This window comes from Halichondria panicea, chromosome 6 (genome assembly GCF_963675165.1).
Source record: "Halichondria panicea chromosome 6, odHalPani1.1, whole genome shotgun sequence".
NCBI lineage: Eukaryota > Metazoa > Porifera > Demospongiae > Suberitida > Halichondriidae > Halichondria > Halichondria panicea.
In genome coordinates, this window is record NC_087382.1 from 3,260,683 (window position 1) to 3,282,928 (window position 22,246).

At 40.3% G+C, this 22,246-nt stretch overlaps 6 protein-coding genes across 8 annotated transcripts; 4 read left to right on the plus strand and 2 right to left on the minus strand.

Moving 5' to 3' along the window:
• The first annotated feature begins 17 nt into the window (after positions 1-17).
• LOC135336976 (protein arginine N-methyltransferase 2-like) lies at positions 18-3,936 on the plus strand. Its single transcript, XM_064532870.1, has 11 exons — positions 18-261; positions 521-694; positions 1,248-1,337; positions 1,397-1,468; positions 1,630-1,794; positions 2,072-2,247; positions 2,486-2,615; positions 3,007-3,046; positions 3,119-3,221; positions 3,349-3,517; positions 3,730-3,936. Exons 1-11 carry the CDS (start codon positions 73-75, stop codon positions 3,763-3,765), a joined length of 1,344 nt encoding a protein of 447 aa, XP_064388940.1. The 5' UTR covers positions 18-72; the 3' UTR covers positions 3,766-3,936.
• Positions 3,937-4,226: 290 nt separating this feature from the next.
• LOC135336977 (beta-1,3-galactosyl-O-glycosyl-glycoprotein beta-1,6-N-acetylglucosaminyltransferase 4-like) lies at positions 4,227-6,551 on the plus strand. The gene is made up of 3 exons (XM_064532871.1): positions 4,227-4,402; positions 4,825-5,890; positions 6,160-6,551. Exons 1-3 carry the CDS (start codon positions 4,325-4,327, stop codon positions 6,462-6,464), a joined length of 1,449 nt encoding a protein of 482 aa, XP_064388941.1. The 5' UTR covers positions 4,227-4,324; the 3' UTR covers positions 6,465-6,551.
• Positions 6,552-6,753: 202 nt separating this feature from the next.
• Positions 6,754-9,311, plus strand: LOC135336979 (beta-1,3-galactosyl-O-glycosyl-glycoprotein beta-1,6-N-acetylglucosaminyltransferase 4-like). The gene is made up of 3 exons (XM_064532872.1): positions 6,754-6,907; positions 7,600-8,656; positions 8,920-9,311. Exons 1-3 carry the CDS (start codon positions 6,830-6,832, stop codon positions 9,222-9,224), a joined length of 1,440 nt encoding a protein of 479 aa, XP_064388942.1. The 5' UTR covers positions 6,754-6,829; the 3' UTR covers positions 9,225-9,311.
• A 2,779-nt stretch (positions 9,312-12,090) lies between these two features.
• On the minus strand, positions 12,091-15,092 carry LOC135336984 (dual adapter for phosphotyrosine and 3-phosphotyrosine and 3-phosphoinositide-like). Of its 2 annotated transcripts, none has more exons than XM_064532881.1 (9): positions 14,801-15,092; positions 14,579-14,707; positions 14,175-14,308; positions 13,187-13,239; positions 12,984-13,031; positions 12,866-12,928; positions 12,712-12,806; positions 12,562-12,649; positions 12,091-12,273 (listed from the first exon to the last, which is right to left on the minus strand). In XM_064532881.1, the coding sequence occupies exons 1-9, from the start codon at positions 14,962-14,964 to the stop codon at positions 12,193-12,195; spliced, it is 855 nt and encodes a 284-aa protein (XP_064388951.1). In that variant the 5' UTR covers positions 14,965-15,092; the 3' UTR covers positions 12,091-12,192. The 2 variants fall into 2 exon arrangements, with proteins under 2 accessions (XP_064388951.1, XP_064388949.1); XM_064532879.1 differs by having other exon boundaries at positions 13,187-13,326; positions 14,801-15,091.
• Positions 15,093-15,134: 42 nt separating this feature from the next.
• LOC135336981 (beta-1,3-galactosyl-O-glycosyl-glycoprotein beta-1,6-N-acetylglucosaminyltransferase 4-like) lies at positions 15,135-17,231 on the plus strand. 2 transcript variants are annotated; one of them, XM_064532874.1, is made up of 3 exons: positions 15,135-15,341; positions 15,486-16,410; positions 16,831-17,231. In XM_064532874.1, exons 1-3 carry the CDS (start codon positions 15,267-15,269, stop codon positions 17,130-17,132), a joined length of 1,302 nt encoding a protein of 433 aa, XP_064388944.1. In that variant the 5' UTR covers positions 15,135-15,266; the 3' UTR covers positions 17,133-17,231. The 2 variants fall into 2 exon arrangements, with proteins under 2 accessions (XP_064388944.1, XP_064388945.1); XM_064532875.1 differs by having other exon boundaries at positions 15,230-15,387.
• LOC135336982 (cyclin-Y-like protein 1) lies at positions 17,181-21,943 on the minus strand. Its single transcript, XM_064532877.1, has 11 exons — positions 21,791-21,943; positions 21,219-21,453; positions 21,042-21,113; positions 20,661-20,823; positions 20,171-20,206; positions 19,920-19,980; positions 19,611-19,730; positions 19,068-19,182; positions 18,722-18,773; positions 17,899-18,067; positions 17,181-17,420 (listed from the first exon to the last, which is right to left on the minus strand). The coding sequence occupies exons 2-11, from the start codon at positions 21,445-21,447 to the stop codon at positions 17,310-17,312; spliced, it is 1,128 nt and encodes a 375-aa protein (XP_064388947.1). The 5' UTR covers positions 21,448-21,453; positions 21,791-21,943; the 3' UTR covers positions 17,181-17,309.
• Between the last annotated feature and the right edge of the window lie 303 nt (positions 21,944-22,246).

The following is a 22,246-nucleotide window of genomic DNA, read 5'->3' on the forward strand; positions in this document are numbered from 1 at the left end:
CGTGTCCAAACAATTATACCAGGACAAAAACGATCCTTACCTAAAGGGATTTACAGTACTAGCTAGCCGGCCATGGAATCTCACCTAAGAGAGAGAACTGATGAGCACAGCCAGTGCTGCGTGAATGCGAACGAGGATGATGTTGCTACAGATCGCACAAATGTACTGAATTATGTAGAGAGTGATTGTATTGCAGAGGAGAGCTCAGACGATGAACTGTACTATGTTATTAGCGACTACAAGGCAGCCGAAGACAATCAGGTAGATAAATGTTTTAGATACTCCGTTTACGAGTTGTAGATTACCTTATTTTATTAAAATTTCCGTATTTTTTATTTTGTGTCTTGTTTGTGTTCTTGGGGACCACCCTTGAGAGGTCTGGTATTACAATTGTGCTAGACTACCCCTTTCACTTGTGTTGGGTAAATATCATTCAATTCATACCCCCCCCCCACACAATATCATTCAATATCCAATTCAATACCCCCCCCACACACGCACGGCACACACACACACACAGCTAGACCTGCGTCAGGGTCAAGAGGTTACTGTGCTGGAGAGGGTCAACGAGAAGTGGTGGTGGGTGGAGTCAGAGGGGAGAGTGGGGTATTCCCCTGCTAATCACTTATCGTTACTGGACCAATGTGATGACCGATGGCAGGATGATGAATACTTCTCCAGTTACTCTTCTCTGGTGAGTAGATAATTTAATACCTCGTGTCTTTGAGTTGAGATCTTATTTCAGTACAACCCTTTCACTTAGTAAAGTAAGAAGCTGAAATGCTACACTAATTGACCTGCAATGTGTGTGTAGTGTAGCTCTGTTAGTGGTTGGCTTAGTTTTCTGTAATAAGGTTTGTATTTCAAGTGAGGTAAAAAGGTTGTAGAGCTAACTGCTGAACATTTCAAGTGGAGTAAAATTATACATAATAGCTTAAATAGGATGATTCACAATAATTATTGTGTAGCCCTTTGAAAGCCTGATGTAATTAGATCAATGATTGCTTGTATTGGATTAAAATAAATATTTCATTCTCGAAGAAAAGGCATGGGGCAATTAATTAACCTCGGTGATTTTTCCCAAAACGGTCATGTTTTGATAGCTAACTTTAAGTGCTCATAACTTAAGTTAGGATTGTGTGTTTTGATAATTTGATACAGCACATGACTTGTGTCAAACAATCATTATTAAGTAATGCTATTGTTTGTGAGATTGCAATAATAATTATCTGTGTTATTTACTCTAGAAGCTCCATCTTGAGATGTTGAGTGACAAACCACGCACAGAGGCTTACAAGACCGCCATTGAAACTGCCGCTTGCTTCATCAAAGACAAGGTCAGTACTTCACATACCGTTCTCCAACTATTTTGATACTGCTATATCTCTATCACTAGGTGGTGCTGGACTTTGGTGCAGGCACTGGAATTCTTAGTCTGTTCTGTGCCAAGCTTGGAAGAGCCAGAAAGGTTTGTTTTGATATCAGCTGAAAGGGCTCTTTTCAGAAAAAAAAAAGTTTGAGCTGTTCAAAGATGCTACACTAGACACAGTCCCAATGTACACTTACTAGTATAGTTAACAATATTATTGGCGACAAATTTGTTGAAAATGTCCATCCTCCTAAACACAGGTTTATGCTGTTGAGGCTAGTGACATTGCACAACAAGCCAGATCTATTATAGAGCGTAATGGACTACGAGAGGTGGTGTCGATAGTTCAGTGTCGAGGGGAGGAGCTTGAGCTTCCGGAGAAAGTTGATCTGATCGTATCGGAGTGGATGGGAACAATGCTAATTGTGAGTTATTGTATATTTTGTTTTGTTGTATTCATCCATTCCATTTCTCTATAATGATAATTATAGCTAGCTATAGTTGACATTTCCTTTGTTTTCAGAAGGTAATTAAGTCAAAAGCTTCTGTAATTAGCTTTTTCTATACATGTACTAGCTGCTAGCAACCAGCATTCATTGTTATGGTCATACTTATTACTGATTGTCTGAAAGTTTGTAAGCTCTGTATAGTTGCAGTATAATCAGCATCACTATAGCCCCTCCCCCTCCCTTTCACTGACAGTTTGAGTTGATGATAGAGTCTGTGTTGCAAGTCAGGGACCGTTACTTGAAGCCCGGAGGACTGATGTGGCCGTCACATGCCCAGCTGTTACTTGTACCCTGCACTGCTGAACAGGTTCACCACGAGAAGGTGGCCTTCTGGGAGCGTGTATACGGGTTTGACTTCTCCCCACTAGTGTGAGATGTATTTCAGTACCATAAAATTAGTCGTCTCACACAAGAACTAATTGCCACTTTTTGAGGGTTGCTTACAAAACTTAGATTGACTTGCACATAATTATACTCATAAAAATTAATGAATGCTACAAAATTATCTTCATTTGATATTATGATACTGTCTAATTTATTGTCTGCATTTGATATTGTAATATACTGTCTAATTATTTTGTTTCTGCCCTCTCCCTCCTCCCTCCAGTCCCCTGGCGCAGTCTGAGCTACTGGGCAGACCAATATTCAACCATTCTCTGGACAGACAAGACTGTTTATCTGAGCCTTGCACTGTCATGAGTCTAAGCATGGGACACATGTCAGTGGAGGACCTGGAGGTACAGCAGTATACTAGTAGCTAGCTAGCTAGATTGTGAGTGTACTGCCAGCAATAATCCCCAAGTATAGTAACTCCCAAGTGGGTAGTATATCATATAGCGGGTAATTTTCGTGGGGTAAAAAATTCGTTATTTTCGCGGGCAAGCTGACCTCTACGAAATTTTAAGGTAGGTGTGGCTTACCGGAACGTATGAATACAGTGCAGGCAGCGAAATTTTTACTCATGAAAACCACTGTTTTCCAGATAAATGAATTTTTTCCCCACAAAAATGACCCGCTATACGGTAGCATAATTATGAATGTATGTGTGGCGTGTGTGAGTGCGTGAGGTATGCATTACTGCATAGCAACTTGTCATCGCTATTATTGCTTTATCTTTCTTGTATGCAGAGGAACGAGTCTAATTTCAGTTTCAAAATCACCAAGCCTGGTAAGCGTATCAAATTAATAGTCGCCCCCCCCCTCCTCCCATTATCCTGTGGCTGTATATACATGTGTATAGGTACGCTACACGGGTTTGGGTCATGGTTTGACGTCACATTTGGAGGCGTGTCCTCGTCCAGTGGCTACGATCCTGTCACTCTATCTACTTCACCATCCAACCAGTGAGTACTTACTTTTTCATAATACTTATGATTCCCACCCCCTGCACACACACACACCCTACACACACACACACACACACACACACACACACACACACACACACCTCACCCCACACACACACCCCAGACAGACACACTGGAAGCAAGACCTCCTTGTCATAGACTGCCCCCTCGAGGTTGTCACTGGAGATACTATAGAAGGAAGAATCTCCATCACCAGAAACAAAATATGGAGGAGACATCTTAAAATTGATGTTGAGTACAAACACTTCAGTGGCAAGGCTCAGGAAACATCGGTAAAGTCATAATTTGTGCTTTTTGCTTTAATGGTGGCCTTGCATAATAATCACTTGTATGTCTGTGTGAAGACATTTCTGCATTTATTCATCGCTCCATTTTGAGCTGTCTCTTATAGTGCATGTATCTCTGGCCAGGCCTAGATTAAGTGTGGCTGCGGTGGCTTCTTTGCCTATACAATATAATTATGCCTTTCTGTTTTTTCTCGCAGGCCACCTACAACAAGAGTTTCAAGCTGTGGAGATAACAGGGAGGGACTGTGACATTTTAGAATAGTTTTGTCAGTGTGTTTGGTTGCATTCTATCCAGTATTAATTTATTTTACGCCTATTGTTTTTATACCATGCATGATCGTGTGCAAACCTCTTTTCATAAGACGTTCACACGTTCCATTCAACCTATGACTTAATGTGATGAATGAATCAGAAAAAACAGTGCAATAAGAAACGTTAAGTACAGTCATGACTGCATTTGATGAATGCAAGAATGTATGAATACACTCCTGATGAAGGTCATTGGCTGTAGGTCATGCATGATACGTAGTATTCTATGGTGGGGTGTTTAATATATACCAAACGGTTCTACTATATAGTAGATCTAGTGTCGATTTGTCATCATTACAGTAACTAATCCATGACACATTTGCTAGTGTATATGCAAGGTAATGATGCACTATTCATTGCCTTCCTAACAGACTAGCATGCATGTGGTTAGTTATGACATAGGCTGGACATGCAGGAACGCCCTACATATCATAAGATTTAGTGGGAGTCAATAATAGATAGATCTATCTGCATGAAGATCTGATGGCAGTAACAGTGTTGAAGAAACTCTATACTGCTGTGGTTCTTCTGGGTGTAGGTTTCATACTGGGCTGGACTACAGTAAGTGCCTATAGCAAGTTATCACACTCACTATAATTTATCTCTCTTCAAAATTAGATATAGCAGGGATTCAGTAGAAATGGAGCAGTATCCTAGAATTATAGAATCTAATATGCTCACCTAAATAATGCGTGTCTCTACAGACTATTAATTAATGGCAACAGAAGTCTTTATAATTATATCTGCATGCATATAATGGCTTGAATGATTATCGTGACCTGTATCTAAGGGGCGGATTTGCAAACTTTTCGCGAAGTGTTAACTAACTGCATATACATAACAAATAATTATGTCCATAGAAAAATCTGCGGCGGTGCATGGTGTGATTCAGCGGGTAGATCCTTTCGAAAGCAATTTAGCCGTACATTAATTTTCACTGACTTGTAGCTACCACATATGAATGGTATACTGTATAATTATAGGGGCTGTCTGGGATTATCCCGGTGAAGACTGTTGAAATTTCAGATTCACTATCGAAGCAATCACAAAGTCTCCTCACTCATCATGAGAGCAACACTACCGGTAACTCATCCCACTACTACAGAAGTATTGATAAAGAAGAGAGGAAAGTTTCAGCTTGGCTATCTAACGTAAATGACACAGTCACTCATGATTTATCAGAAGTATGTAACAATCACAGGTATGCAATTGACTTTTTAAAACCTCGTTTTTTGAATTGTACAAATCTCTTTAAGGGGAGTTCAATCGAGGTGAATAAAATTAAAGTTGGACATAGAACACGAAAGTGGCCAGTTCCATCAGATAATGACTTTTATCACTATGCCTGTAATTGCGACTGGATAAAGAAAGAGTTGGACCCAGGTTACTATGTGTCTGAGCAAGAACAGCAATTTCCACTAGCATTTGCTTTAAGTGTACATCAGTCACCTTATCAGATATTTCGGTTTCTCAAAGTCATCTATAGACCTCACAATTTGTACTGCATTCACTATGACAAAAAGTCCAGCGAACCATTCAAGAAGCTGATGGTCACCATTGCCGACTGTCTGCCCAATGTGATTGTGCCCAGCAAAATTGCCGATGTCATATGGGGCTGGCATACGATAGTCGATGCTCAGATGAATTGTATAGAAGATCTCTACAAGCTGCGACACACATTTCCTTGGAAGTATGCAATCACTCTGTGTGGGAAAGAAGTTCCTCTGAGAACTAATAGAGAAATGGTTCACACTTTGAGCAAGTTGAACGGTACCTCAGCTGTAGATGTGGAACAAAACAAGGAGTATGAATACGATTATTGGACATACGAACATTACTTGAAAAATGGATCCATTACTCAATCTGAACAAAGACTTGCACCCATACCATTTAATCTCACCATTTCCAAGAGCATGGCTTATTTTGGACTCTCAAAAACCTTTGTTCAATTTCTGCTACACAGTGATATGGTCGCCAAGTTTCGGGGATTCATGGATCACACTAAGATACCGGACGAGCACTTTATAGCAACTCTATTCAATATGACAGGTATCAATAGTACAGTCTCATTTGTAATATAAATAGATGGTTATTTTCGAGCTGGTTTCGAGGATTGACCCCAGAAACACGAAAATTGGGGTATTGAAATTTCTCTGCTGTAGGGGCAATCCTAAAAAATAAAAGCCTCAGAATTTTTTAGTTTAATTTGGCAATCTGTGAAAGTTTAGTGCCTCGAAATAACCTGCTATATGGTACCTTGCCAATGCAGAAAATTATGTTCTACAGCCATAGCTAACTATTGTTTTTCTTGTATGCAGGTGTACCTGGTGGAAAAAATGAAAATTACTCAATGCTAATACCCACCACCTCTTCGTATATATGGCTAGTTGATCTACAGCAAACATGGCAGAGATATTGCCATGGAAACAATGTACACAGCGTTTGTATCATATCCAGTGGCGACCTACATCGACTGGACTATATGTACGACCCTAAGAAAGATCACCAGACGTTCTTCCACAACAAGTTCTTCATTGAGAGTGATCGGGCGGTGATGGACTGTGCTGAGGAAGAGCTCCTCAGGAGAAACAGAGAAGAGTGTTTGACTGACATGTACAATTGATTTATTTTATACTCTTTTTTTAATTTTTTTTCTACAGCAAATACATGCTTGAGCTATGCTAAGCGAAAATTAATCTTGATGGACACACATGCTGATTGCAGTATAGATCAGACGACGCGTGCACTCGCTGCCATGAATAAAAATCATGCAACTGTTATATTTGGAATGTCCTTGTAATTAAAGCTTTGCAGATGTGATGGGGTTTGCTCACGTTACATGTTGTGCATACCTCTGGTCAGAAGAAACCTCGAGGCTAAACCGCGGATTGACTCCGTTGCGCATGCATATATAATGCCCATTCTAAAGGACTTTAATTAATACTGCTGTAGGTGTTTTAATAACAAGCCAGTTATAAGTGAAATCTGATGGCAGTGATAGTATTGCAGAAACTCTATACTGCTGTGGTTCTTCTGGGTGCAGGTTTTATACTGGGATGGACTACAGTAAGTTGCAATTGCATGCCATTGCTTAACAAAATAGCTAGCTAGCAAGCTTGCCATCGCACTAGAAGTAATGGCTGGTTTACGTCCCTAGCAGTTGAAGCTCTAGTTGCATTAAATGGTTATGGTTACAGTTAAAAATGGAGTTCTTTTGAAGAATCTGATGTATGCACATGTCCCTATGATTATTATATATACAGTCTATAAAATTATAGCAACATTCATGTTCATTTGCATGTGATCTGGTATAATTTGCTTTAGCTACTACGTTGACTTTTATAATGACCTTTGAATCCGGTTATGCTTTAACGAGCTATTCAATGATTACACGACCTTTGCATTCCTGCATGTAATTCAAGTTTCCCATGACATAAAGAATTGTGCCTCCTCCACTGCAGAGAATGTGTTTATAATGACTGCTGCATGACTGCATGACTGCATGACTGCATGACTGCATGACTGCATGACTGCATGTGTGCCATACGGTACATTGTGGAAGCAACACATGTCATACAGTGTACATAGGTTCATTGAAATTAGGCTATAATTATCGGTACTTAATTGTTTTGTAACCAAATAAAGTCGAAAATAATAGTCTACCTCGTGACATGCATGACCAAGAGGCTGGATATTTCTTACTAGGAATTTAGCATTGAAAGTTGAAGTATGAATGGTTAAAATCACTGTAAATATAGGTGCTGCCTGGGCCTGCCCCAGTGAAGACTGCTAACATTTCAGAATCACTATCAAAACATTCACAAAGTCTCCTCGCTCATCATGAGAGCAGCACTAACTCATCTCACTACAAAAGTATTGATAAAGAAGAAAGGAGAGTTTCAGCTTGGCTATCTAAACTAAAGGACACTCATGATTTATATTTATCAGAAGTGTGTAACAGTCACAGGTATGCAATTGACTCTTTAAGACCTCGTTTTTTGAATTGTACAAATCTCTTCAAGGGGAGTTCAATCGAGGTGCATAAAGTAAAATTTGGTCAAAAAAAACAAAAGTGGCCAATTCCATCAGATAATGAGTTTTATCGCTATGCCAGCAGTTGTGACTGGATAAAGAAAGAGTTGGACCCAGGTTATTATGTGTCTGAGCAAGAACGGCAATTTCCACTAGCATTTGCTCTAAATGTTTATCAGTCACCTTATCAAATATTTCGGTTTCTCAAAGTCATCTATAGACGTCACAATTTGTACTGCATTCACTACGACAAAAAGTCCATCGAACCATTCCAGAAGCTGATGGTCACCATTGCCGACTGTCTGCCCAATGTGATTGTGCCCAGCAAAATTGCCGATGTCATATGGGGCTGGCATACGATAGTCGATGCTCAGATGAATTGTATGGAAGATCTCTACAAGCTGCGATACAAATTTCCTTGGAAGTATGCAATCACTCTGTGTGGGAAAGAAGTTCCCCTGAGAACTAATAGAGAAATGGTTCACACTTTAAGCAAGTTGAACGGCACTTCAGCTATAGATGTGGAACAAAACAAGGAGTATGAATACGATTATTGGACATACGAACATTACTTGAAAAATAGAATCGTGACTCAGTCTGAACAAAGACTTGCACCCATACCATTTAATCTAACTATTTCCAAGAGCATGGCTTATTTTGGACTCTCAAAAACCTTTGTTCAATTTCTGCTACACAGTGATATGGTCGCCGAGTTTCGAAGATTCATGGATCACACTAAGATACCGGACGAGCACTTTATAGCCACTCTATTCAATATGACAGGTATCGGTAGTACAGTCTCATGTGTAATATGGTTATTTTCGAGCCGGTTTCGAGGATTGACCCCAGAAACACGAAAATTGGGGTATTGAAACTTCTCTGCTTGTAGGGGTAATCCTAAAAAATAAAAGCCTCAGAATGTTTTAGTTTAATTTGGCAATCTGCGAAAGTTTAGTGCCTCGAAAATAACCTGCTATATGGTACCTTGCCAATGCAGAAAATTATGTTCTACAGCCAGAGCTAACTATTGTTTTTCTTGTATGCAGGTGTACCTGGTGGAAAAAATGAAAATTACTCAATGCTAATACCCACCACCTCTTCGTATATATGGCTAGTTGATGTACAGCAAACATGGCAGAGATATTGCCATGGAAACAATGTACACAGTGTTTGTATCGTATCCAGTGGCGACCTAAATCGACTGGACTATATGTACGACCCTAAGAAAGATCATCAGACTTTCTTCCACAACAAGTTCTTCATTGAGAGTGATCGGGCGGTGATGGACTGTGCTGAGGAAGAGCTCCTCAGGAGAAACAGAGAAGAGTGTTTGACTGACATGTACAATTGATTTATTTTATACTCTTTTTTTAATTTTTTTTCTACAGCAAGTACATGCATGAGCTATGCTAAGCGAAAATTAATCTTGATTGCAGTATATATAGATCAGACGACACGTGCACTCGCTGCCATGAATAAAAATCATGCAACTGTGGAATGTCCTTGTAATTAAAACTTTTTGGGCTTTGCAGATGTGATGGGTTTGCCAACGTTACATGTTGTGCATACCTCTGGTCAGAAGAAACCTCGAGGCTAAACCGCGGATTGACTCCGTGCATGCATAATGCCCATTCTAAAGGACTTTAATTAATACTACTGTAGGTGTTTTAATAACAAGCCAGTTATAAGTGAAATCTGATGGTAGTGATAGTATTGCAGAAACTATATACTGCTGTGGTTCTTCTGGGTGCAGGTTTCATACTGGGATGGACTACAGTGTCAGTAAGTTGCAATTGCATGCCATTGCTTAACAAAATAGCTAGCTAGCAAGCTTGCCATCGCACTAGAAGTAATGGCTGGTTTATGTCCCTAGCAGTTGAAGCTCTAGTTACATTAAATGGTTATAGTTACAGTTAAAAATGGAGTTCTTTTGAAGAATCTGATGTATGCACATGTCCCTATGATTATTATACAGTCTATAAAATTATAGCAACATTTATGTTCATTTGCATGTGATCTGGTATAATTTGCTTTAGCTACGTACTACGTTGACTTTTATAATGATCTTTGAATCCAGTTATGCTTTAAAGAGCTATTCAATGATTACACGACCTTTGCATCCCTGCATGTAATTCAAGCTTCCCTGCATGTAATTCAAGCTTCCCATAACAGAAAGAATTGTGCCTCCTCCACTGCATAGAATGCGTTTATAATAACTGCATGTGTGCCATACGGTACATTGTGGAAGCAACACATGTCATACAGTGTACATAGGTTCATTGAAATTAGGCTATAATTATCGGTACTTGTTTTGTAACCAAAAATAATAGTCTACCTTGTGACATGCATGACCAAGAGGCTGGATATTTCTTACTTGGAATTTAGCATTGAAAGTTGAAGTATGAATGGTTAAATCACTGTAAATATAGGTGCTGCCTGGACCTGCCCCAGTGAAGACTGCTAACATTTCAGATTCACTATCAAAACAATCACAAAGTCTCCTCACTCATCATGAGAGCACTAACTCATCTCACTACAAAAGTATTGATAAAGAAGAAAGGACAGTTTCAGCTTGGCTATCTAAACTAAAGGACACTCATGATTTATCAGAAGTGTGTAACAGTCACAGGTATGCAATTGACTCTTTAAGACCTCGTTTTTTGAATTGTACAAATCTCTTCAAGGGGAGTTCAATCGAAGTGCATAAAGTAAAATTTGGTCATAAAAAACAAAAGTGGCCAGTTCCGTCAAATCATGAATTTTATCGCTATGCCAGCAGTTGTGACTGGATAAAGAAAGAGTTGGACCCAGGTTATTATGTGTCTGAGCAAGAACGGCAATTTCCACTAGCATTTGCTCTAAGTGTTTATCAGACACCTTATCAGATATTTCGGTTTCTCAAAGTCATCTATAGACCTCAAAATTTGTACTGCATTCACTACGACAAAAAGTCCAGCGAATCATTCAAGAAGCTGATGGTCACCATTGCTGACTGTCTGCCCAATGTGATTGTACCCAGCAAAATTGCCGATGTCATATGGGGCTGGCATACGATGTTGTCGATGCTCAGATGAATTGTATAGAAGATCTCTACAAGCTGCAACACACATTTCCTTGGAAGTATGCAATCACTCTGTGTGGGAAAGAAGTTCCTCTGAGAACTAATAGAGAAATGGTTCACACTTTGAGCAAGTTGAACGGTACTTCAGCTGTAGAGGTGAAACAAAACAACGAGTTTGAATACGATTATTGGACATATGAACATTACTTGAAAAATAGAATCGTGACTCAGTCTGAACAAAGACTTGCACCCATACCATTTAATCTCACTATTTCCAAGAGTATGGCTTATTTTGGACTCTCAGAAGCCTTTGTTCAATTCCTGCTACACAGTGATATGGCTGACAGGTTTCGAAGATTCATGGATCACACCATGATACCGGACGAGCACTTTATAGCCACTCTATTCAATACGACAGGTAGATATATCGGTACCGTAGTCATGCAGTCTCATATACACATATAACATACATGTATATATACCTTGCCAATAGCTATAGCCAGACATTTCTGTTTTACCAGCTAGCTATTAAACTTATTTTTCTCGTGTAAATTATATGCAGGTGTACCTGGTTGAAAAAATGAAAATTACTCAATGCTAATACCTACCACCTCTTCGTATATATGGCTAGATGTACAGCAAACATGGCAGAGATATTGCCATGGAAACAATGTACATAGTATTTGTATCGTATCCAGTGGCGACCTACATCGACTGGACTATATGTACGACCCTAAGAAAGATCACCAGACGTTCTTCCACAACAAGTTCTTCATTGAGAGTGATCGGGCGGTGATGGACTGTGCTGAGGAAGAGCTCCTCAGGAGAAACAGAGAAGAGTGTTTGAGAGACATGTACAATTGATTTAATTTTAATTTTAATTTTTTGTAGTACTCGAGCTTGAACAATGCATATTATATAAACTATAATTTTTCTGTGTAATTAATTAATCACTTTTAAGTTATTTCTACAGCCTGTATAATGTAAAGCATAATCATTAGCTAGTCCCAACACTCTACTGGCATGTTGTATATGAGCAATAACTGTGGCCATGGTGATTACTCAGTGCATAGTCTCATACAATAGTACTTGTAAAATAATTATAGGAGATATTTGCATTGTTCACTGAAACATTCAACAAAGACTTGAGTACATATCTGTTAATCGAATATTAATCTTGATGGACACACACATACAATTAATTATAGATCAGACATGCACTGTCAGGAATAAAAATCAACTGTTGTTTGAGTTATTACTAATTTGGGGTTGATCCTTGTAATACTTGTTTCTCGGTCGTATCAGTAGAACTTCTTTTCCTGGCTTCTTGTAGCTCATTCTGTAAGTGTGACAGTGCATGTATGTGTGCAGGAAGGAATGTATATTTGAGGAGTTGCGTGTGTACTGGGGTCACAAACGTGTGTGTGCGGATTGTTAAGAGAATATACTTCGTTCGTTCAATTGGTTTACTGATCATTACAGTCAATGTGCACTGTAGTACTCGAGCTTGAACAATGCATATATAATGTACTATAATTTATACACACGCCTGTATAATTATATGAACATGTACATTATTTTGTCCGACCATGTATGCATATAGCTTTTTGCACAAAATGAATCTTACCAGTTTAAAGTCGAGCACATGTATCCACTCGTCTCTGACAGTGGGATTAGGTGCTTGAATGAAGAACGTTCGAGAAGGAAGGACCAATCTGTGAGGGTTTGTGTGTGTGTGTGTGTGTGTGTGTGGGCGTGGGTGTAGGTGTGTGTATACCTGAATGCATTTGTTTTCCTATGAATGGGATGTAAGTCGCACGCCTTCACTTCAGTAACTTCTCGAAGGTTGATGACCCGAATCGGTTGTTTATCCTACATGTTTGAAATGTGAGTCACCACTGCACGAGTGTCGGAGTGAATAATCAACTTACACTGTCTCTAGAAAAGTATCGAAGCTCTTCATTCTTCAGAACAAACCATCTTCGTTTCCAAGTCTATATAAAGTAACCTATAATTAAGCTGTCATAATTATATATGGTTCCAACCTACCTTAACAACATTTCCCAACTTGACTAGGTAGCCTTCTTTTGACACTAACTGCATGTGTGTTTATGATTAAAAAGTCTTTGTCAAATTATCGCCCCAAGGCTTTTGTAAGAGTACACTTAACATGTGCTTTTGTGTGCAGACAGTGTTTACATTGTGGCATTCTTCCCAACACCAACCACTTGATAATGTCAACAATAACTCACCGAGTATGTTTTAGCTTCTGTATTAGCAGCTATTTCTTCGCTGATTCTTCTCTCTGGAATGAAATGCTCTGTAACGTTACTATAATCATGCATCTCATCTACGTCTCTCGGATACGGGTGTTTGAAAACAATAAGATGTCCTGTAAGGATATAGAACATCCATAATTATGCATCTTTTGTCTTATTTATATGTGCTCCATAGGTATACAAGCATATCCATGCAGTAGAGGAAACCAGTTGATCAACAAAGAGGTAATATTGTGTATCCTGAAAGAAAATTCAAAGAGTTACATTTTCATTTGTGTAAACTGATCTCAGCCTGGCTAGAGCTTTGACGAAATTCCCATAGCAAATCATGGAGTTCCTGGCATACAATTGCATGGACAACGCAAATGGAACGGGTTGTATTCTACAGCTGTCGTCCATTAAGGGTGCTTGTAACCACTGAATACAAACAATGACAGACAATAACCACCTTCCTCAAGTGTTACTGTGAAACCTATCTATATAGTGGTCACCCTCCTTGCATGGGCTGTATTATAGAGGGTGGCCTGCTAACACAGGTCCAAACACATGCTATGGAGAGACTTTGGGGCCCATTAACCTGGCTGTATTATAGAGGGTGGCCTGCTAACACAGGTCCAAACACATGCTATGGAGACTTTGAGGCCCATTAACCTGGCTGTATTATAGAGGGTGGCCTGCTAACACAGGTCCAAACACATGCTATGGAGAGACTTTGGGGCCCATTAACCTGGCTGTATTATAGAGGGTGGCCTGCTAACACAGGTCCAAACACATGCTATGGAGAGACTTTGGGGCCCATTAACCTGGCTGTATTATAGAGGGTGGCCTGCTAATACAGGTCCAATGCTATGTATATATATAATTATATATGGACTGCTTATAGTTATTATTTCACCATTCCCACAAACAACGGCTCTAAATTAATTTTTTAGCTATAGTTAATTAATGAGAATGAGTGTACCTGTTTCGTCCCCAATAAGAGGGTAATTCCTAAAGTGCTGGAGAAATGATTCGAGGTCAGAGAAAGTTTCTTGTCCAAAAACGAGGCTTCCTTTATGTACATTTATTCTGAAGTGTTTCACAGAATGTGCAGATCTGAGCGAGATTGATGAACAATTGAAAGTTTATGATACTTGTTTATCACTTAATAAATGTTATGAAAACAAAGCATCTAACAACACACGGTAATTTATTATCACACTTGGACACACAAAGCTTTTGCAAAGTACAGATATACCATACACATCTCTTAGATTAATTGACACATTAATTTTACTGCATGCATGGGCACGGCCTCCTATATCCAGGCCTAGAAAAAAAATAGCAGTCTATAGGAGTGAGGACAAGGGCCTAGTTACACTTCACCTTATATCGAGTGAGTACCCCTCCACCACTTGACCACCCTTCATTTTGGGACGGAGTAGATACACACCCTCTTCTGAATTTCCCAGCTCAGCCTCGGCGTGATGTCTTATCAAGTTAGGATGAAACCATCTGAACACAAATAGTGAACACCCACACACTCAGTCTACACATACAGGGTACAGTGGCTACAGTATCTAGGCAGTAGCTACTATAGCAACTCACGGAATATCAAGCATGTTGAATTTGGTAGTGCTGGCCATGGGGCTCCAGCCTGTACCTGTACCACCTGCAGAGCTATCACTGACTTCAGAATCGGTTGTTCGTTGCCTCCTGACAATAATCTGTGAGGACTCTTGTTTCATGAGCTCTTCCACGGCCTGCGCCATCACTACTCAGCTAAACCAGAGATAAACTACTAATCTATGGCTACTATAATCTATGCTATAATGTACTACTGATAATACTAGCTACGTTCTACGTATCTGTACATTTTAGCTAAGCGACGAGCCACGCCTCCAGATCCTAAGAGAAGTGGAGGCGTGGCTCGTATCCATCTCTGATAGTGCACTACCTTGCCCGGCCCCGGCCCTAATGCCCTAGCCGGCCGTATCCTTGAGAAAGACCAGACAAGAAGGTCTTTATGTGTAGCTAGATATATATAGATCTAGGTAGCTGCTATCTATCTAAAATGATAGTTACTAAAAGAAAGGTGTTTGTTGCAATTCTCTTTACACTTGGATGCATTGCCTGCGGCATAGGCCTAGTGAGTGAATTCAGTAGATCTATAGCTCAATCCTCCAATAGTAAAGGTAAAGTAATTTCTTATTTTGAGCCAGAGGGTCAGAAATTCCATGTACATATAATCCATGTGCATATATATATAAGGCCTGTATGTTCCTTTCCACAGTTTTTGAAACACAGACCTGCTTCGCTTTTGTGGACAGATCATTTCCCCCGTGGTGATTCTCGTATGATGCGTTGTAATTCTGACATCTACAATTTGAAAGTCAATGAATTCAACTGTTCGCTGCTCTTCAAGGGTGATGCAGAGGAAATTGCAAAAGATAAATCGATCGATAACAAATCCAAATGGCCAGTTCCGTCGGATAATGAGTTTTACAAACTTGCTGATAGTTGTGACTGGATAAAGAAAGAGTTGGACCGAGATTATTATGTGTCTGAGCAAGAACGACAATTTCCACTAGCATTTGCTCTAAGTGTTTATCAGACACCTTATCAGATCTTTCGGTTTCTCAAAGTTATCTATAGACCTCACAATTTGTACTGCATTCACTATGACAAAAAGTCCAGTGAACCATTTAAGAAGCTGATGGTCACCATTGCCGACTGTCTGCCCAATGTGATTGTACCCAGCAAAATTGCCGATGTCATATGGGCCTGGCATACGATAGTCGATGCTCAGATGAATTGTATGGAAGATCTCTACAAGCTGCGACACACATTTCCTTGGAAGTATGCAATCACTCTGTGTGGGAAAGAAGTTCCTCTGAGAACTAATAGAGAAATGGTTCACACTTTAAGCAAACTGAATGGTACCTCAGCAGTAACTGTCGAAAAAAATTTAAATCACGAAGTCAAATATTGGACACTTAAACATTCGCTTTCCCAACGCTCACTGGTGGAGTTGAAGGAAAAATTGGACCCTGTACCGTTTAATCTCACAATGGCCAAAAGCATTGCATACTACGGGCTATCGGAGACGTTTGTTAATTATTTATTGTACAACGAAGAGGCTCTTAAGTTTCGGAGATTTATGGAGGATACAAAAATGCCTGATGAGCACTTTGTTGCTTCCCTATTCAATCGAACCGGTATATATACATGTGCATATACCGTATAGCGTGTAATTTTCGTGGGGCAAAATATTCGTGGTTTTCGTGGTTGGAGGTCTGACCACGAATATTTTACCCACGAATGAAGCGACCTTGCCTACCTTTACCTGCAGTGCAAGCAGCAACCACGAAAATATTACCCACGAAATGTCTCAATATTGCTGAACCACGAATATTTTTTCCCCCGAAAATTACCCGCTATACGGTACATGCAGAGTAACACATTAGTGGGAGCTTAATTGTGTGTACATAAGTAGACACTGCTATTACAACTAGTCTCGAATTCCAGCCGGTTCTCATTGTAAGCGGAGAACCTCCCACGCTTACAATGAGAACCGGCTGGAATTCGAGACTACCATTACAACAGTACAGTGTAATTATATAATTAATCACATGCAGGTGTACCTGGTGGAAGAGATGAAAGATACGTCCATCTTATACCCATAACTTCGTCCTATTTGTGGATGTTCTCCACGGCACAGAAGAAGCTATGCACTGGTTGGAATGTACACAGTATCTGTGCTATAGCAAATGGCGACCTACAGCAACTGGACTATATGTACGACCCTAAGAAAGATCACCAGACGTTCTTCCACAACAAGTTCTTCATTGAGAGTGATCGGGCGGTGATGGACTGTGCTGAGGAAGAGCTCCTCAGGAGAAACAGAGAAGAGTGTTTGAGAGACAATAATTATCATTAATTTTCATTAATTATCACAGTAAGTCATGTGATATTAAAAATTGTTGGGCAAGTGCAAAGTTCATCTCGATCATGTACACGAATATTATTACAGAATGGAGGAAGTTAAAAAAATTAAAGTGGAACAAAAAAGCAGCAATGGTACAAAGTCGTAATAAATAAAGATGCCTATATAGATCTACGACAGCACGAGAATGTTCTTAGGGGATAGTGGTTCACTACTGGCTGACTTCCTCATCTTGGGCTGACTAGCACTGGTCAACTTGTCCTCAGCTCCTTGTGTGATAGCCTGCAAGGGAGGGAGCGGCGTATAGTGACTATATTATAGTGTGTTTATACAGGCACATGTGCTGTGATTTGTCATGGGAAATCAACGGCCAATCTTGACTTGTATTGTGATACAAGAAATGCAATGTTTACAAGTATACATGTACAATACATAAAGAATCATGTATATACAATGCTCACACTATTGACCTCCCCCTCAAACTATCACCTCTCTATATATTGAGGCCACCCAGTATACTGTCCTACCAGAGGAGGTACGACACGCGTGCTTCGATTTAGCCTCTGCAATAACGTTGAGCGTGGGTGGATAATCGAGGCATTCCTCCCACGCTCAAATCGAGGCACGCGTGTCGTATCTCCTCTGCTGTCCTATAATACTAAACTCACTATAATTATGCTTACATTAATACAAGTGTACACCTCCTTATACATATCTTACTATTATACCTCACACACAATAGACCACTACTGACACACACCTCTAGTTTCTTTGCTCTTTCTTTGGTGAGTAATTCGTGTTCGTTGGGGAAAATGAGTCCGTTGTCTTCGGCAAGTGATCTCAGGTCAAAGTAATACTTGGCGTAGGTACTGCTCAGTACATTGATGTTGAACTGAAGTTGCTCCAGATACACTCTCTCTAGTTCATTCCTGCAAATGAATACAAGCCGTGATTGTACCTCCCTAAAGAGACCACTCAGTACTGTCCCTACAATGCTATCACTATTGACCTCCCTAAAGAGACCACCTCTCTATTGAGACCACTCAGTACTGTCCCTACAATGCTATCACTGTTGACTTCCCTAAAGAAACCACCTCTCTATAGAGACCACTCAGTACTGTCCCTACAATGCTATCCCTAAAGAGACCACACAAGAGCTTCCTCAAAACAGCTTTTTTAGACTGTGTGTACAGTTGTACATACACATGCTTGTCACAACCAACAAGAGTTGAAAGCCCAATTTGCCTAATATATAAACATGCTAAGCCATATAGTACATCCACACTGAAGCCTAGTGGCATGCTTGCACACAACACACAACACACAATATTATATATTATAATTCGATTTAAGACGACACTAAAAATGTACAGACTAAACAAATGAATTTATATGGTGCTATAATTATAGGCGGGGAAATGTTCAAATGTCACATTTAAGGTAGTGTACGTGTTACTACCCTCACACCTCACACACACCTCACACATCACACACACCCCTCACACCTCACACACACATCACACACAACTCACCCACACCACACACACCCCTCACACCTCACACACACCTCACACACAACTCACATGTCCTCCACTGTAATGTCCCTCAGAATCTGACAGTAGTCCACGTTCCAAACTATACAATTGAAAACATGATGCATACATAAAAATAATATTTGTGTACAGCTTAGTCAGGCAAGTATCGAACATTCATCAAAGCCTTGCATTAGATGTATTCGGAGACTTCCTGTCTAAAACGCATGCATGACCAATTAAATCAATTTAGCGGTAAAATATTGGCGGCTCTAGGAGCTCGGATTGGTCAGTTACCAAGCAGGAAGTCACGTTACTTTCCGGGATACACCTGATGCAAGGCAAGGCTTTGTTCGATACTCTCTCTCTTTGATTATGGACTCTTGACAATGCTTACCGGCTTGGTCGTCCCATACTTTGGAGGCTAATAGTATAGCTCCTAATAAGATCCTCTTCCAGTTACTAGGATGGAGGTCCAGCTCAGAATAATGCAGGAGCCTCTCAAGATAGATCTGAAGGGAGGGATGCTAATAGCTGAACATGAATCTTTGCAACCAAACATACGATAGACACATTAAAAGTGCTAGAATGCGAACATGAGCAGTCAAAGTACATAGCTAATGAAAGGGATTCCCTTGAGTACATATGCCGATACAATTACAATACATGCTGTGTACACTACTAGAGTACATGTGACGATTTAATAACAGTGTCTAAGCATCATAGATCAGAGCAACCATGAGTATCTAGCCAACCAGATTTGAATGTTCTTTGATACATGATTTTCTAAGTGAAGTACATGATTTTCTAAGTTGGATAGAACACTTCCTTTAGCCAATCAGATTGCAGTATTTATGGCGAACATGATCTAATACAGAGACGTGTACATAGCCTAGGGTATACTGAATCAACACAAGTGCACACAGATATGTGTTCTCACGAGCGTAATGATGCCACACTCTGCAGTCAGCTGTGCAGCATGGAACAGAGTCTTGATGAACTTGTAGATGAGCTTGTGATCGGGTGTGTAGTCGCCATAGTGGGAGGGTATCTCCTCTTTCTGTGTGGGTGTGTGTGTGAGTGTGTGTGTGAGGTGTGGGTGTGTGTGAGGTGTGGGTGTGTGTGAGGTGTGTTGTATACACAATTCTTTGGGCCATTCCCAAAAAATGGGTAAGAATCATCATACAAAAATGTTGCGTTTGAGGTATATCGAAATAATAATCACAAAGCATACACACAGTTTGCTTACAGTTAGTGGGTGTAGCTTCTCATCAAAGCCTGGCAGTGTCCGGGGCTCTCTACCTCTGTCCCTACAGTAGGAGGGAGGAGGCTTTGTACACTAGTCTTGAAACAGGGTTGCAATGTACATGTATGCATGACTTATGTACAACTGTAGCTCTATAAATGTACAATGATATTATGTGCAAAATTGTTAAAAAAGGGCTCTGTCAATTTCCATATTTAGTAACCTATTCCTTGTACATGTAATAATGTGCTTACCTGTTCTTTATGTGGTAAAAGACTGCCAGAGATACACTGCAGAGGAGAAGAACCATCAACCATAACAGTTAATATAACAACCACAGCAACCATAATTATTGAAAATCTACCCAAATGCACTAAAACTAGCGGCTAATATTCCCTAGAGCTACATACATGTAGCGTACAAAATAACACTCCACACTCAGCTAAGAATGTTAAGCCACTTCTGTAACAGCGTATGCCAGTGTACAATCATGCCATGTATAGTACAATGAAAACCTGTCTATACAGCAGTTACTCCTGGGCAGATCAACAGTGGCTGTATTATAGAGGGTGGCCTGCTAACACAGGTTCAAACACATGCTATGGAGAGACTTTGGGGCCCATTAACCTGGCTGTATTATAGAGGGTGGCCTGCTAACACAGGTCCAAACACATGCTATGGAGAGACTTTGGGGCCCATTAACCTGGCTGTATTATAGAAGGCCGGTAGTTAATCGTAACGCACCATTTGAGAGTGGATTTGAGGTTGGGCAGACTAACAGTGCTGTCATCGGTGTAGATAGTGGAACATGAATTAGCTTTCTTAATAAGGACAGGAGAGGAATGGCCTCCGTGTGAGAGCCGAGCACTACTGTGGCGTTGACGACCAGAGTAGGTGTGGTGTCGACCTGTTGGGAAGGGGGGGGGGGCATACTATCAGGTTCTGTCAATATTTAAAGCAAACTTTCTTGACAATTGATTGAACTATTATCTATATTATAGGGCAAGAGAAAGAACATGTTTACAATGCATATATAGGTATAATTTAATATAGGCCATGGTCTAAGTTTCCTGAAAACAGGCTGAAAATTATCGCATCAATTTGACTTGTATTGGATGTACTCACCATTTCTAGCTAACATTCTCTTTGCTTTCTTTGAGTGCTCTAGAAACATCGTTCCTTTCTGATTAGTGAGATCTGGAGAATGAAGAGAATACAAAGTCATAGTGATAGCATTGTAGGGACAGTACTGAGTGGTCTCAATAGAGAGGTGGTCTCTTTAGGGAGGTCTATATAATGTACCTTCCCTATCTGCTATATGCTCCAACTGTTTTGGCTCAGGTTCCGGCTCTGTGAGACTGTCCGGAGTCATGTGACCACTCATGTGACTACTAACATAGCCGCTCGTCTCGGCCATATAGTGAGAGTTGGTGGCCGCGTTGCTCTGAACGCTGACCTCTAAGTTTTGACTCCCTTGGCTGTAAGTAGCTTCCTCGTTGAGAACAGGGCTCACCCCACAGCAGTTGCCCATAGTTACCTGAGCAGGGAGAGGGTGTAATAAAACCATGGGAAGCAATTAATAGTGATACTAATGACTATTGATGGTATTGATACCACACACCCACAAATTATGTTAGTAATTAAGAGATGCAGGCCACGTATAGACTATACAGTAAATACGAATACTACAGCTCATACTAACCAGCTACAAGTGAATAACTAGTGAATAACAAGACTAGTGGATGCATGTAGTACAGCTAGCTAGCTACATATAATTATGTATCACAACAAAGTCAATAATGTGATGTGATGTGTGTGTGTGTGTGTCTACATCAGCTGTCCGCTCTAGGCTAACAGACCTACTGTTGTTTTACCTGTTGCCTGTGTTTACAAACTTCTTGTTGGCTTCCTCCGACACAACAATTAAACAACTTCAGCAATCACTTTGTTTAGTTCCTTTACACTAGCCTGTCACGTGATACTACTGGCGACATCACAAATCAATTAGTGCGAATTTTGCGAGCGTTGTGATGTTACAGTAGAACCTCGATTATCCGGCCCTCCATTATCCGGAACCTCGATTATCCGGCTTGGCAGTTTCTTGTTATCAGATCAAAAAATGGGAGTGTCCCTCAAACGCGCATGCGCGTTGCAGCTGTTACCATGGAGATATGCCTACTTATCTTCTGCGCATGCGCAGACAACCATGTGGCACTGCTGTTTATCAATAAAGTAGGTGGATCAAGGCGTGGTTTATCTATTTGATTATCCGGTGTATTCACTTATCCGGCCTGCTTCTGGAACCAAGGTGTCCGGATAATCGAGGTTCT

Excerpts from the sequence above, each read along its gene's own strand:
- LOC135336976 (XM_064532870.1), top strand. The coding sequence starts at position 73 with ATGGAATCTCACCTAAGAGAGAGAACTGATGAGCACAGCCAGTGCTGC. Across the intron at positions 1,469-1,629 it reads AGCTTGGAAGAGCCAGAAAG|GTTTATGCTGTTGAGGCTAG; the intron begins GTTTGTTTTGAT and ends TCCTAAACACAG. Across the intron at positions 1,795-2,071 it reads GGATGGGAACAATGCTAATT|TTTGAGTTGATGATAGAGTC; the intron begins GTGAGTTATTGT and ends TTTCACTGACAG.
- LOC135336977 (XM_064532871.1), top strand. The coding sequence starts at position 4,325 with ATGGCAGTAACAGTGTTGAAGAAACTCTATACTGCTGTGGTTCTTCTG. Across the intron at positions 4,403-4,824 it reads TCATACTGGGCTGGACTACA|GGGCTGTCTGGGATTATCCC; the intron begins GTAAGTGCCTAT and ends GTATAATTATAG. Across the intron at positions 5,891-6,159 it reads AACTCTATTCAATATGACAG|GTGTACCTGGTGGAAAAAAT; the intron begins GTATCAATAGTA and ends TCTTGTATGCAG.
- LOC135336979 (XM_064532872.1), top strand. The coding sequence starts at position 6,830 with ATGGCAGTGATAGTATTGCAGAAACTCTATACTGCTGTGGTTCTTCTG. Across the intron at positions 6,908-7,599 it reads TTATACTGGGATGGACTACA|GTGCTGCCTGGGCCTGCCCC; the intron begins GTAAGTTGCAAT and ends CTGTAAATATAG. Across the intron at positions 8,657-8,919 it reads CACTCTATTCAATATGACAG|GTGTACCTGGTGGAAAAAAT; the intron begins GTATCGGTAGTA and ends TCTTGTATGCAG.
- LOC135336984 (XM_064532879.1), bottom strand. The coding sequence starts at position 14,964 with ATGGCGCAGGCCGTGGAAGAGCTCATGAAACAAGAGTCCTCACAGATT. Across the intron at positions 13,327-14,174 it reads TCTTATTGGGGACGAAACAG|GACATCTTATTGTTTTCAAA; the intron begins GTACACTCATTC and ends ATATCCTTACAG. Across the intron at positions 12,929-12,983 it reads AGTTGGGAAATGTTGTTAAG|ACTTGGAAACGAAGATGGTT; the intron begins GTAGGTTGGAAC and ends TACTTTATATAG.
- LOC135336981 (XM_064532874.1), top strand. The coding sequence starts at position 15,267 with ATGATAGTTACTAAAAGAAAGGTGTTTGTTGCAATTCTCTTTACACTT. Across the intron at positions 15,342-15,485 it reads TTGCCTGCGGCATAGGCCTA|TTTTTGAAACACAGACCTGC; the intron begins GTGAGTGAATTC and ends TCCTTTCCACAG. Across the intron at positions 16,411-16,830 it reads TTCCCTATTCAATCGAACCG|GTGTACCTGGTGGAAGAGAT; the intron begins GTATATATACAT and ends AATCACATGCAG.
- LOC135336982 (XM_064532877.1), bottom strand. The coding sequence starts at position 21,447 with ATGGGCAACTGCTGTGGGGTGAGCCCTGTTCTCAACGAGGAAGCTACT. Across the intron at positions 20,207-20,660 it reads CTCAAATCCACTCTCAAATG|TGTATCTCTGGCAGTCTTTT; the intron begins GTGCGTTACGAT and ends TCTCCTCTGCAG. Across the intron at positions 19,183-19,610 it reads AGTGTGGCATCATTACGCTC|ATCTATCTTGAGAGGCTCCT; the intron begins GTGAGAACACAT and ends CCCTCCCTTCAG.